The sequence below is a fragment of the Anabrus simplex genome, chromosome 4 (genome assembly GCF_040414725.1).
Source record: "Anabrus simplex isolate iqAnaSimp1 chromosome 4, ASM4041472v1, whole genome shotgun sequence".
NCBI lineage: Eukaryota > Metazoa > Arthropoda > Insecta > Orthoptera > Tettigoniidae > Anabrus > Anabrus simplex.
The window spans coordinates 352,003,389-352,019,065 of NC_090268.1; the positions used below are offsets into that span (position 1 = coordinate 352,003,389).

The 15,677-nt window shown below is 39.1% G+C and overlaps 1 protein-coding gene across 1 annotated transcript in view; it reads left to right on the forward strand.

The window, feature by feature from the left end:
* Positions 1–6,519, forward strand: part of slow (slowdown) — a 665,232-nt gene extending 658,713 nt beyond the window's left edge. Inside the window, exon 9 of the mRNA XM_067146546.2 lies at positions 6,084–6,519. Coding sequence (XP_067002647.2) covers positions 6,084–6,133 — 50 coding nt within the window. The 3' untranslated portion in view covers positions 6,134–6,519. The remainder of the gene's footprint in view (positions 1–6,083) is intronic.
* Positions 6,520–15,677: the final 9,158 nt, after the last annotated feature.

A 15,677-nucleotide genomic window follows, 5' to 3' on the forward strand; every position in this document is an offset into this window, starting at 1 on the left:
TTACAGAACACTGCCCTGGGCTAAAAGCCTTTCCGTTCCGCCTTCACTTGTGCATAGAAATTCCTTATATCCCTGTTTTTCTCTTGCTCCTCAAGTTCCATTATCCTTCATATTCTCTCTTCTTTCATCTACATATCCTACTTGCTTCTACTCTCTTCTGTCTGTATTCCTCTGTATTAGCTCTAGTGTTCCTGTTGAGCGTTCTCTTTCGCGCTTCATTTCTCTCCATTATTTTATTTCTACACTCCTTGTCAAACCAACCTGGTCTCCGCATCTTCTTCTCTTCACCTAGTATTTGTTCTGCTGTATTATGCAATACCTCTTTTATAATCTTCCATTTCCCTTCAATATTTTCTTTTTGCCACTCTGTTTCCTTACCTTGAAACTGTTCAGTTATCTTTGACTTATATCTCTCTTTCACTATTTCATCCGTTGTAAATTTTCTACTGTCATACCTCTTCTGGATTTTGTCTACCTGTGTTCTTCTATAATTAGCTATTCTCTGCCTACACTTTATGCATACCATACAATGGTCTGATTCACATTCTGCTCCTCGGCAGCTTTCCACCTGCATTATATCTGAAGCATATCTTCTGTCAATCAGCCCATGATCTATCTGATTCTGTGTGATACCATCTGGTGAACGCCAAGTAGCCTTTCTCACATCTTTCCGTTGTAGCCAGGTACTCCTAACCACCATTTCATTACTTATGGCAAAATTTATTAACCTCAATCCATTATCATTGAAATGCTCATGAAGGCTCTCTTTCCCAATTGTCCCTCTAAAGGCTTCTTCACATCCTACTTTGGCATTAAGATCTCCTAAAACAATCTTAATGTCATGTTTTGGTATCCCATCTATTACCTGCTCCAGTTGTCTATAGAATTCCACCTTATTTTCTTTGTCCGCTTCCACAGTCGGAGTATATACACATACAAGTGTTGTATTGAAGAACCTGCCTTTCATCCTCAAGCTGCTCATTCTCTCATCTATTGGTTTAAAATCCATCACCATAGGTTTAAATCTGTTATCAATCAAAAAGCCTGTGCCCCCACCCGTACCAGTATTACTTCCACTATACATCAGCGTGTATCTTCCACTCTGAAAGGTACCACTCCCTTTCCATCTCACTTCTTGTATGGCTGCAATGTTTATTTTGTACCTATCCATTTCTTCCTTCAGGGATTGTAAGGCACCTGGTTTCTTTAATGTCCTTACATTCCAGGTTGCAATTGAAATGTCATGTTTCCGTTTGCGAGTACCTTTTCCATGCCTATTTCATCGTCGTTGATCAGTCCGGCTATTCCTTTCAAGTTCCAAAACAAATAAAGTTTTCACGAGATGGAGTTGTTAGCCCCATGCTCAACCCCCAACCTGGAGGACCAGGGACCTTTCTGTCTGGGTTACCATACCATAGCCGAGGGTATCCCGTTTTAAGGCGCCGGATACTCGCCCTCATCCATCTCCCGAAGGAGAAAGGATTTGCTGGTACGGTAGGCAGCTAAACCACCAACTTGAGCATTTCCCAGTATTTCCCATGGGCACCCACTTGGCATGTGTACCCACACTGAGACTCATCTACCAGCCATTGACCCTCCTCCTTTATCCAGGCTTGGGACTGGCGCTGGGATTTCCGTGGTATCTCCCACTGGTGGAGTTTTATATGTCCAATAATGGACCATTTATATTGGTATTATAAGTTTGCTCATTTGGGACAAATATTTCAGATTCCCTATGGGAATCAACATGTATATCAATCAGATCACTTTGTGAAGGGAGTTCAAATACGCTTTGTGCAGCAGTGTTGTTATATCTGCTCGTGAGATAGACCGGCTTGAGAGGCATGCCGAGAAATCATCGAACACACACCGTGGGTTTCAGCCGTTGTCAATGTAGCATACTTGCTATGGTGTGATCTGTTAGCTCGGAGGTTTGAATCCAAACTTCTCCGCTGGTGAAGTGTTATTCTTCGACAGGTATGCCTTTTATTCACTACAGAGCCCGTTTCACGCCATTTTGCCACTAAGTTTTGCATTGCAGACTTTGTTGGAAGTTTTGCCAAAACACTTCCATTCTTAAACTCTTGCACAAACAGTTCTGCACAGGTTTTCCATGAATTGTGTTTCACATAACACTCGACAATGAACATGCACTGTTTTATTGGGAGGACCATTTTGTGTTGCATTCAACTGGTCATTAAAGTCACTAAACACATCTGCTCTACTTACTGACTCACACATAATCACACAGCAATGTAACTGGAAGATGTGAACGTGCAGATGTGTGACAGCAATCGATTGGTGCATTGAAATCATGGTTTCCAGCATTTCCTGTGATGGGCAGTTCTCCAGTTCATTAACAAGGGTCAATTTTGCATAGTCTTATAAATATTTTCCGGACCAGTTTTATTTTGCCCATCTGGTAGATAAATCTGATTTGTATTTAGAGATGCTCGTTTATCCGAATCTCCTTTGATGTGTCATCTTTATGCATGTCTACTAATAATAGGAGGATGATTTATGTCTACTAATCTAGGGATAATTGGACAATGTTTTCCCTTATCTTAGTGCAGGGATGGCAAACCTATGACACGTATGCCAGTAGGTGACACGCGAACACGACTTCTGTGGCACGTCAGACAATATACTAACATATGTTTATGTTTTTAACATGTAATAAATAGGTCAAAAATCTACCAACATAGTAATATATTTTAATATGACGCTTTAATAAAGAAGTATGTCTCAATTAATTCTTTGGCCATATTTTCTTTTAAATTTTGTTGGGATAAACAAAGAATATACCTTATTCGTAAAATTTACTCTGCCTGGCCGAGGTGGTAAAGGCGTGCTTGGTTCGCCAGGAAGGATGTGGGTTCGAATCCCCGTCAGAAAATCGTAAAATTTAAGAAACGAGACTTCCACTTCCGGAGGTGCGTATGGCCCTGAGGTTCACTCAGCCCACACCAAAAATGAGTACCACATTAATTCTTGGGGGCAAAGGCGGCCGGGCATAGAGCTAACCACTCTACCCCATCACGTGCCGAGGTTACGAACAGTGGAAGCCTTTACCTTCCACCCCTCCAAGGGCCTTCATGGCCTGTACGGAGATGACTTTGCTTTGCTTTACTTTGCTTTGCTTCGCCTAAAATTTACCTTTTTTAAAAATGTAATTTTCAGTGATGTTTGCAAAATAAAACCATGAAATATTCAGTCAAATGGATTTATATGTAATGCAATCTAATACCTAAATGAAGTCAATGAGAGGAGCTTTTATGATGATTTTAAAGGAAAATAACCGATGACACACTAGACAGTAAAAAATAATAAACAAGACCTTAAGTGACACGCTAGTTGGAAAAGGTTTGCCATCCCTATCTTAGTGCAAAACATGTTAAGCTGACTGGTCTGTAATTATCATCTTTATGTATATCACGCTTTTCTTTGTACAAATAGTCTACTACAGGAAGGTGGTGGTGGTGGTGGTGATTATTGTTTCAAGAGGAAGTACAACTAGGCAACCATCCTGTACATAACACTAATTAGAGGGAAATATGGAAGGGATCTGACACTTTGAAAAATGAAGATATCGGCCAAAGGAAGACAAGGGCCACGAAGGGCATGAAAATGAAAGACTCCCTAGCCCTCGCAAACCTAATAGCGTCAGGGTCGGAAAAGAACAAGAGTTGACCAAGGGAGGTCAGATAGGATAGATGAAAATGAGGAGCCTGGCACAAGTAAGTGGAAGCGATGCCAGACTCAACTGAGGGCCCCGTGGTCGCCAACCTGAGCTCCAAAGTTCAGAGCCCCTGGGGCCCCTTTTAGTTGCCTCTTACGACAGGCAGGGGATACCGTGGGTGTTATTCTACCGCCCTCACCCACAGGGGGTCTACTACAGGAACTCTCTATTCATTAGGTATAGCTCTCTCTATTCATTAGGTATAGCTCTTTCATGCAAATGGTAATGAAATACGTACTTCAGATATGGTACTCTATTCCAACCCATTGCCTTCAGTATAACCCAAATATATTATCAATTCCAGCTTCTTTCCTAGTTTTCAAATTTTTTATCTTATTGTAAATATCTTTGTTAGCCAACCTGGTGGCCATGATCATTAAGGTATGAAGTCTATATGGCCTGACACCATGGTTAACCATTTTGAGTCCTGTTGGTAGAAAACAATTTTACCATCAGAATGTTGGACAGCATTACTATACACATGCTCACAAACCAACTATGCAGCTAGCTTGGCCAGCACTAGCCTCTCTCGCACATCTTTGTGACAAAATTAAACAATAGATGCGCAGGAATGGCAACAATTCAAGGTTGCACTTATCCAGGCTAATTTGGATATGCTCCAGAGCTTGGATACACGCTATCGGATATGGTGGTGGTGGTGGTGATTATTGTTTTAAGAGGAAGTACAACTAGGCAACCATCCTCTATATAACACTAATCAGAGGAAAAATGGAAGGAATCCGACACTTCGAAAAATGAAGATATTGGCCAAAGTAAGTCAAGGGCCATGAAGGGCGTGAAAATGAAAGACTCCCTAGCCCTCGCAAACCTAATAGCGTCGGGGTCAGAAAAGAACAAGAGTTGACCAAGAGAGGTCGGATAGGATAGTTGAAAGTGAGGAGCCTGGCACAAGTAAGTGGAAGCAATGCCAGGACTTAGCTGAGGTCCCCGTGGTTACCCACCCACGCTCCAAAGTTCAGAGCCCCTGGGGCCCCTTTTAGTTGCCTCTTACAACAATCAGGGGATACCGTGGGTGTTATTCTGCTGCCCCCACCCACAGGGGGATATCGGATACGGGCGTGAATGTGTTAATTAAGGTACAACCACTGCCTGGTCACCTTGTACCTCTTTCTCCTGGTGTTTAATTGGGAAACCATGGCAAATCATCCTCAAGACTGTGGACAGTGGAGTTTGAACCACTATTTCACGAATGCAAGCTCTTAGCTACGTGATCCAGACCGCATAGGCAACTCATTTGGTTGGACCATCAACAACCTTACTCAGCATGCTAGAAGGGTTATATGATGATAAAGATTATTTTAAAAAGTAATATACTGTATATACCAAAGAAATGTGTGTACTATAGAAAACCGAACCTCATGGCACTACAGCCCTGACGGGCTTGACCTACCAAGCGACCGCTGCTTAACCCACATGCCTGCAGATTATGAGGTGAATCATGGTCAGAGCAACGAATTGTTTTGCCATTATTCTTGCTTTACTAGAGTGAGGTCACCATTTCATCACCAGATAGCTCCTCAATTATAATCATATAGGCTGAGAGGTTTTCAAACCAACCCTCAGGTCCAGGTAAAAATCCCTGACGTGGCTGGGAATCAAACCCAGGGTTTCCGGATGAGGGATAGGCATGTTACTCCCTAGACCTTGATGCTGGCATGTTTACTATAAAGAAATGCTGTTTTAATTCAGTTGGATCTGATTACTGAATTTCTCTCTTCAATCCCAGGGACAGACAAAAGAGAAATCAAAAGATATATGCTTTATGATGGTATAATGATTTAATTAGGTATTTTTTTTCAGTTCATAACTTCCTTTATTTCCTATTTAGTCAACTGTATTACATATAAGCTTTGGATCAATGGGGTGATGGGAGGAAATTCTTCTACTTATCCAAAGAATTGTTAATTTGGTCTATTTATTTCCTTCTGGTACTCCCAATAAGTCTTCCTAAAATACTGATTTGGTTTCCTTTCTTCTCTTTTTGTTTTTTGTTTTGCTATTGGCTTTACGTCGCACCGACACAGATAGGTCTTATGGCGACGATGGGAAAGGAAAGGGATAGGACTGGGAAGGAAGTGGCCGTGGCCTTAATTAAGGTACAGCCCCAGCATTTGCCTGGTGTGAAAATGGGAAACCACGGAAAACCTCTCCCATTTTTTAACATGCTTGTACCACCTTAGATATTACATTTTAATGATTTAATCTATGTGAAGTTCTGCATTGTACTTCATTCTTTACCTTGTCCTCATGACTCTGTAGCATGGAATACACTAATTTGTTTTCATAATTTTACATACTTAATATCCATGATTTCTGTTCACAGGTAATTGCAGGGGTGGAGTGAGATACAGGTACAGATACACCCTATCATGAAAGCCATGCATATCAGTATTGTTCATTTCAATGCAGCAAGGGTGAAGCAAGCAAGCTAATGTCTTACATCGTGTGAACTAAGGTGACTGTCAGCATTGCTGAATGCATTCACTAACTATTTTCACTGCCAAGTTATTCAGGGTTATGTATATTGTAGTGTTTTGTATCTTTTAACAACCAAATATGCATATACATTAAGTGTGAAGTAAATTTTATACCCAAAAGAATCTTTGTCAAATAAATAGGAGGAGGAATCCTAGTTACGAATAAAGTTATGGAGAGACTGGCAAAGACTGACTGAAAATCATTCTTTTGGAATTATGGATTCACAAACAATAAACCTTTGTAAAAATGAAAAAGTAAATAAACTAGATAATAATGGAAAAGGCTTTCATGTATTTTCCAATGAAAATTTCTCATTTTATGATGACCCTATCCTGTACAAAACAAGCAATTCAAGAGTCCAAAATCCTTTGTCTATGACTGATCGAAACCTTCCTGTTAACTTCCCAGTCTTGAGTCGGATTTCCTCAACTTCCCCACAAAACATGACCTCTTGTTATCTAAAATGTGATGCCTCATCGTGACTCCTAATGAGATTATGATTGGAACTGGAATTTGATCTACATCAGATGACGATGTACAGGATGAGCAGATATTCTTTACTCTAGTGCACGAGATAGGGATTTTCGCTCATATGGACTTCACTTAAACCACAGTGGTATGTATAGGAAATTTGTTTAGAAAAGGGAAACAGGGAGGTCTACAGAGTGGTGTTAAGGGTACAGAGATCTGGAAGTCAAGTAGGGATGACATAAAAATGTTAGTGTTGAACTTTAGAAGTATTGTAAGGAAAGGAATAGAATTAAGTAATTTAATAGATATATACTTACCAGATATTGTAATAGGAGTTGAATCATGGCTGAGAAATGATGTAATAGATGCAGAAATTTTCTCACGGAACTGGAGTGTGTATCATAGAGATGGATAGGAATGGTAGGAGGAGTATTTATTCGGATGAAAGAAGAATTTGTAAGCTACCAAAAAGTTAAATATGACAAACATGAAATTCTGGGTGTAAGGCTCGTCTCTAAAGATAATAGGCAACTTTATGTCTTTGGAGTGTACAGACCATAAAGGGTAGCGATGACGCTGATTCAGAATTATTTCAAAAAGAAAATCAGCTATCTGGGAAACGATATGGAAAGGAATGTGACTGTAGCGGGTGATCTCAATTTACCAAATATCAGTTGGGATGGTAATGCAAACGACAGGAAGCATGACCAATAAATGGCAAATAAGTTAATATGGGAAGGATAACTGAGAAAGTGATGGAACCAAGAAGAGGAAGAATATTCTAAATGTGGTGCTGGTAAAACCAGATGAGCTCTACAGAGAAACCAAAGTAATCGACAGTATTAGTGATCATGAAGCTGTTTTTGTCATAGTTAAAAATAAATGTGATAGAAAGGTCTTAAAAGTATGACTATTATGGCTGATAAAGCAGGCATAAGGCAGTTTCTATAAAGTAACTATGATCAGTGGAAAACGGTAAATAAAAATGTAAACAGACTCTGGGATGGGTTTAAAGCAATTGTTGAGGAATATGAAATCAGGTTTGTACCTTTAAAGGTGGTAACAAATGGTAAAGACCCACAGAGAAGTAAAGAGACTAAAAAGAAAGTGCAGATTGGAAAGAAATAGAGTTAGAAATGGCTGTGGAAGTAAGGAGAAATTGAAGGAACTTACTAGGAAATTGAATCTAGCAAGGAAGTCAGCTAAAGATAACATGAGGGGCCGATGACCTTCGATGTTAGGCCCCTTTAAACAACAAGCATCATCATCATCATCATCATCCTCATCATCATCATCATCATCATCATCATCATCATCATCATCAAAGATAACATGATGTCAAGCATAAATCTTGTGTCTCATTATCATTGAAAAATTGGTTGCAATGTGCTATAACTTGTAAGGTCAGATAGTCATTATTAAATACCATCAACAAAAAAAAAAACTATTACACACCAGGGTGTAAAACATTATTCACTTAGTAAGTTTTCATAGTAACCTCTCTCTACAGCAGGAATATACTGACACATGTCCAACAGATCCTTTTTTTTTTTTTTTTTTTTTTTTTTTTTTTTTTTTTTTTTTTTTTTAACACTCTTGATTGGTAAAGTTGTTCCATATAAAACCAGAAAAGCTGAAATGTTCATAGGTGGCAAATTTATGTTTCTAGTTCATCTTGTCTTCTTTGTCAAGCATTGATATACACAAGGTTGTAAAATATTCTGGTGAAAGAAGAATTTGTAATTGATATTTAGAAATTTCATTATCTGCATTGAAGTGTGATTACAATAATTGAAATTAATTAATAGGGGTCCTCCTATTCAATACACAAACATTTATTAATGTGAAACAATCATATGTCCTTCACATGAGGTGCTAGTTTCGGCACTATACTTGTGCCATTATCAGCCACCGAGTCAAATCTAGCAAGCATAATAACTAGAAACAACTTTAAAACACACTGTAACACCTACATAGATTAATATTAAATAAAACATGGTACATGATAATATTGCACTTCAGTATAAAATCCTTTTAAAATGACGATGACACCATTGTTTTGTACATATGGTGGTTTGTCTAGCTTGTATATGTCTTTAGTTCTTTGATCTTGTTGAAATTACGCTGCAGAGTTTAAAGTCGTATGAAGTGCAGCACACCAAGCAAAGTACCCTGTGTAAGATTTTCCATGAAATGTCACTTCCCACTTTTCCCTCTGGGATTCTGTCCAGAAACAGAAGTTGAGTGTATCAACAACAAAAGTCCACTGTACTGCAGCCTCATCAGCAGTCTGAGGATGTAACTCATGTTGTGAAAAGCCATCAATAGATAGTGTCTTGCTTTTCAATGCTTTGACAATCTCCTCCACCAATTTCTTCACTCCATTCTCATCGATGGATACATCGCTTCGCAATAAATTCACCAAATGCTTTCGGCGAAAGTACACCAGAAACCATGGTTTCGATGATAGCAAATCCACTGGTAATCGATGTCGAGCACTCACAATATGAAACTTTAGGCTGGGCGAATTTTAACAGAGGATTTATGAGCGACTCCAGATAAGATACGTTGAAGGTTAGGTCAAATGTTCCACCTTTACAATACTAAGATTCTTTATTAACTAAATATTTACATGATTTTTAATTATATCGGGACATGTTTCGTCTACCTTGTAGACATCATCAGCCATAAAAACTTTTGAGAGAAAGCTACAAGGACAAGGACAAGGACAAAGTAACACATTAAAATAATTCGGATAACCGAATATGTCATTTAAAATGGTGAAGAATTCAGAACTGTTTTGAGCACAGCACTTAAGAATACCGTTGACATTAAAATTAAAATTGTCCACATGGGATGATACAGTAAAAACTACTTTAACAAATCCAATAACAAGCTTCCATGTGACGGCTTCCCGCCTACTGATCCTAACCTTCCCCTAATTTCCCCTCATGGCGGCTCCCTTCACACACGACCTCCATAGTTCGCTCTCAGTCAACCACAGGCTTCCACACTGAACTAGTCGCTGTCAGACAGGCGAGAACGTAAGTAATCAGATGTGCCGCACTTCTCATTTTCATTACTTTACATCTCAAGATACAAAAACTTGCCTATTTTAACACTAACAACAGCTATCTTTCTTATTCTAGGGCCCTCCACTGCACATTCCACATTACGTCATCACGTTCAAATTTTCCACCTAACTTCTCAACAGGAAATGCCAATACTACACCAATAAGACGGCTTTAACATATGCTCGCTGGATTTCTTATACATCGTTATTATCCTATTGGAATGAACATTGTGCAATTCATTATCAAGCCTTCACGACATAACAGAATATTATATATTAACACATCACACAAAAAGGAAGAATTTTAACGCAAGTTTTTACTGTATCATCCCATGTGGACAATTTTAATTTTAATGTCAACGGTATTCTTAAGTGCTGTGCTCAAAACAGTTCTGAATTCTTCACCATTTTAAATGACATATTCGGTTATCCGAATTATTTTAATGTGTTACTTTGTCCTTGTCCTTGTAGCTTTCTCTCAAAAGTTTTTATGGCTGATGATGTCTACAAGGTAGACGAAACATGTCCCGATATAATTAAAAATCATGTAAATATTTAGTTAATAAAGAATCTTAGTATTGTAAAGGTGGAACATTTGACCTAACCTTCAACGTATACTCACGACAATACGGGCTTTACAATGAAGTTTATTTTATGTAAATCCAGATAAGATATCTGGGTAGGACCCTATTCAGTGGAAATGCGCACCTTAACGAATCTTGAGTTCCCGCTGTTTGTTTATTTTTCTAAAGAGCACAAAACATTCATTTGCAAATGTACACGCCCCCCTCCCCGCCAGACAGCACTGAACGCTAGAAACACTGTTGAAATAATGCAGCGTAAGAAAAACTCCCTTTTCTTTCATTGCAAATATTTGTGCTCTTAATTTAAAACATCTTGTTACGACGAACTATTTACCTATGGCAGAAAATATATTAGTATGCAGACCAGACAATTTAAAATTTCTGTCTTCCAAGCCAGAGGCTTCCTTCGCAACTCTGTCCCTCGATATCTTGCTGAGTGTCGCGTATTTTCTCTACTGTATTTGACTATACTAGGGCAGCCGTGCTGCTCCGCAGCATTATTTTGGATTATTAAAATAAAAAATAACGACATTATGTAATAGTTTATAACATTTATTTCACAACACTTCCTTCTAGACAATGTTCACTGTGCGTCGATCCTTAGGTTTAATTTCTACTTTTACACCTTTAAATGTTTTACCTCGGGATAAAGCAACATACAATTGTCCGTGGCTAAAAACAGGATCAGGCAAATAGATTCCAACTCAATAAAGTATTTGACCCTGCGCTTTGTTGATCGTAATACAAAACGCTAATGTAATAGGAAATTGCTGTCATTTAAAAGAGAAGGGCATTGTAGTGCCAGATAGTGACAAATCTATGCGAGGCAGTAGTATTCGCTTACCACTGTTTACACCAGTTAGAACTTCTAAATCTATGATATTGTCGTACATTTTTTTAACTATTAGCCTCGTCCCGTTCAGTAATCCCTTAGTTGCATTGAAATTCCTAAGGAGCATTACAATAGCACCTTCTTTCAAAGTCAGCACATGGGGAGGTAGACCACTCGTCTCAAGGCTGTTCAAAAATTCAATGGGAAACTACAAAACTTCACTTTCTTCTTCAGTTACCAATGTATTCACTCTCGTGTAAGATCTTGAAGTTCCTGGAAGTAGATCTGAAACTACCCTATTAATTTCATGGCAATGTTCATTTTTTGATGCAAGGATTTCAGTCATGGAGATATTGAAGGTGTCATGAGAGGATGAAAATAAATTTTTGCCATAAATTTCAGTGACGATATCTGTATTTGAAAGTATCAAAGAAGGGAAGTCGATAAAGTTCTCATCATTAGAAGGCTATTCACTATTACCGATTTTCAAGAGTGGTGGTGGTGGTGGTGGTGATTATTGTTTTAAGAGGAAGTACAACTAGGCAACCATCCTCTATATAACATTTATCAGAGAGAAAAATGGAAGGGATCCAACACTTCAAAAAATGAAGGTATCGGCCAAAGAAAGACAAGGGCCACAAAGGCCTCGGGAACCTAATACCATCGGAGTCAGTAAAGAACAAGAGTTGACCAAGAGAGATCGGATAGGATAGATGAAAGTGAGGAGCCTGGCACAAGCAAGTGTAAGCAATGCCAGGACACAGCTAAGGGCCCCATGGTCGCCAAACCACGCTCCCCAGTTCAGAGCCCCTGGGCCCCCTTCTAGTCGCCTCTTACGACAGGCAGGGGATACCATGGGTGTTATTCTACCGCCCCCACCCACAGGTGGACGTATTTCAAGAGGAAGTGTGCAGATTCACATTCATCTGCCTTAGCTCGCATATTCTTGTAAAGTTTAAAAATGTTGAAAAGTGGCCACAGAGGTGAAAACCTAATTGAATTTTGTACTATAGCAGCTCTTGATGCATGAGGAACAACAGGTAATACTTGTCAGAAATCTCCTAGTATGATCATTTTTCCACCAAAAGGTAGGTACCTCATTGCCATGATATCTTTCAGTAACCGGTCTATACACATTAAAGAATGTTTGTTTGCCATGGGTGCTTCATCCCAAATGATGAGCTTAGCAGAACGAATAATATTAGCATCTTTGCTGTTCGCATTCAAACCTGATACAGAATGTTCATGTAAATTTAGAGGTAATTTTAATCGGCTGTGGACTGTACAACCATGAGGAAGCAATGTAATAATCGTGGTCGCCACGACATTTACATAATTTGATTGCCCACCCAAATTAATTGTATATATATGTATCAAGTATCATATGTGATTTTATTCATTATTAACGTCCATCATCATCATTTTTGTAATTGTACATAAGAACGAGATATAATTTTTAATTGTAATATATTAGAATATTCCGTGGTAATGTCAAGACAGGTCTTGCGCTAACAGACTACTTGTATCTCGCAATAGTCCAGGAAGGTTAATTTTGGATGGTTCTTGGAAACGTACGCAACAGCAAGAGGAAGATACCTAATTTCGTTGTTGGGAGGGCTTTTTCTGTCTATATCGACAGGATAGTGACGTATATCGGCTCTCATTGGAACGAGATGTCATGTGACACCAAGGGAGGAAGTGGGAATCTGAAGAGGATTTATATAGATCGACATGGCGTGGTGAAGATCATTCACCATTCAGATTCTGATTCTGTATTCGGCATTCTGCATTCTGCATCCAACTCTGCTATTTGAGTGCATCGCTTACGATGTGCTTATACTCAACATTTCTTATCGGCTCTGTGAGACTTACTCAGATTATTTAGAAAGACAAGTTCAAATCATATAGAAGGACTGGATGTTTTCCGTTCTCTCTATTCAATTAATTCTGATGTGGAATTTCACATTGTAAGGCTGGTACTATGTGTTTGGTACTCAGCACAATAGGGAGTGATAGATTCAGGGTGGAATCCATTCCATGAAGCAGATGCCAAGGATGATGCTGGTGGAAGAGGGACGACAACGATCAACCACGGAAGCAGACGACGAAAAGATCAACCTACGGTGAGCATTAGTAATCCCTCTTAACGCAAGACCGTGCGTGTAGTAATGAATTGTAATCTCAGTCAGTCATTTTTAATTTTGGTAAAAACTCGTTTTTACGTAATTTCATCTTTTTTTAAATAAGACTTTTTTCTTTTTATGTCGTTAAATAATTGATTTTTTAGTAGGTTCCCTATGTTTTTCCACATGGTATTTAATGGTTAGTATCCCTATACCTTATGACCGAGATAGTCTCATTAAATTAAGTTTAGTATTTTTTTATATCTAAATTCGGTTTCAAATTACATTTAATTTCGAAGCCTGGCGTCCAGCGTGCAATTGTTTTTAATTATCTATACAGGATGTTTGATCTGTTACATTATGACACCATAACGTGGGGCGCGAAAACCATTAAATACGATATAGGGAACGGCAAATCTGAAGATAGGGTCTGTGTTTTGTTAAGGGGCGAAAGTGCTATCAATAAATTTCAATATTTCATTATATGTTTGATGTTAGAGAATCATGGCAGATCAAACGCAAGGTATGATGTTACATGATGGTAGTGTGCTTAGAGGTGGTTCGTCAACTAACGATAAAGACATGGCAGATGAGTCTCTGGAGGAGACGAGAGTAGATAAGACGGATAACCAGGCTCAACATGATGACTCACAGGGTAATAAATTGGGGGGGCGGGGCGGAGGTTATCCCTACCAACGAAGAAAATAGCACTGAGTTAAGAGGTTTTATACAGTCTATGTTTAAAGAGTTAAATAAGGAGTTGAAGGATCAGGGGAAGGAAATCAATGAAAAATTAGAGCAGCAGGGGAAGGAAATTAATAAAAAATTAGAGCATCAGGGGAAGGAAATTAATGAAAAATTTGAGCATCAGGGGAAGGAAATTAATGAAAAATTAGAGCAGCAGGGGAAGAAAATCAATGAAAAATTAGAGCAGCAGGGGAAGGAAATTAAGGCAGACCTAGAGAAAACTAAGAAAGAGCTATGTGACGAACTAGAGAGTACAAAGCAGAAACTTATAAGAAAATGAAGGAACATAGTAAGGAAATAAGCGAGCTGTTAAAAAAAGAGTGAGAATTGCGATAAACGGTTAGAGGAACAGAATGAGAAGACTGAACAACATAAGAGAGAGGTGGATAAGAAGTTGGTAGAGCAAAAAAGCGAACTTTTAGAAGTTATTGGGAAGGAAAATAATAAAACTAGGGAGAGAGTAGAAACACAGGAAAGTGAAATTAAAGCGTTAAGAAACAAACAGACAAGCATGTTAAGTGAGATAGAAGGTAGAGATATGAAAGTTGAGGAGAGAGTCAATAATGTAGAAGCGAAGCTGAGACGGGGGATACGAGAGAAACAAGGTAGCTGTGATGAGGTGAAACACGGAGGAAATTACGTAAGAGAAGAAAAATTACCGAAGTTTAACGGGAAACAAACCAACCCACTGGACTTCCTTAACCTTATTCAGAAGCGGTTTGAGCGGAACATAAATGAGGGGTATATTGAATGGGAGCAGGTTTTGGAAATTATTAGCAGTGCTTCGTGGGAGAAACGAGATCCTGGTTCGTGGTGTACCGTAACAGTATGAAAGACCTCAATGAGTTCCAGAATAAATTTAAAGAAAAATACTGGAGCGAGACAATTCAGAGCTGTGAGAGGGAAAGAGTCATTTTTGGCAAGTTTAGGGCGAATGAGGGGGTATCCATGACGGAGTACTTCTTGGCTCACGTCATGATATGCCAGAATTTAGCTGGGATAGCGACGGATACTGACGTAGTAAGGCTACTACTCAGGCATTTTCCTGAACGAGTAAGAACTGCAGCGGTAATGCAGAAAACTAGCACTATTCAAGAGATGGAACAGCTGCTCACTAAATTTTTTCTTTTTTGCTAGGGGCTTTACGTTGCACCGACACAGATAGGTCTTATGGCGACGATAATCTCACTAAATTTGATGGGTTGGGAAATATGGAGAGTAGAAACAGGAATGCGCAAGATTATGCCCCGCAGTATGAGCGCAGGGAAAACCGTAGGCAGCCGAACTACGAAAATAGAAATCAAGGAAACCCTAGGAGTGACGGGAACCAACAACGAGCGGATCAGCAAGCAGGTAACCGACAGGTGGATAGGAATGTGAGCACTAGCGAGACGAACGGTCAGGGCCAAGTAAGGCATTTAAACTAAGTACCGGCTGTAATTCAGGGTCTGTATTTCAGCTGTATCCACCGATATCCCGAAGTTGTGTTATGGAGTTATCGTATGACCTAGATGTAAGAGATGATTTTAATGTTTGAGCCACAGCAGGAATATATTAATAAACAGGAGCAAGTGGTTAATCCCATTGTTAAGTTAGAAGTATGGGGGGC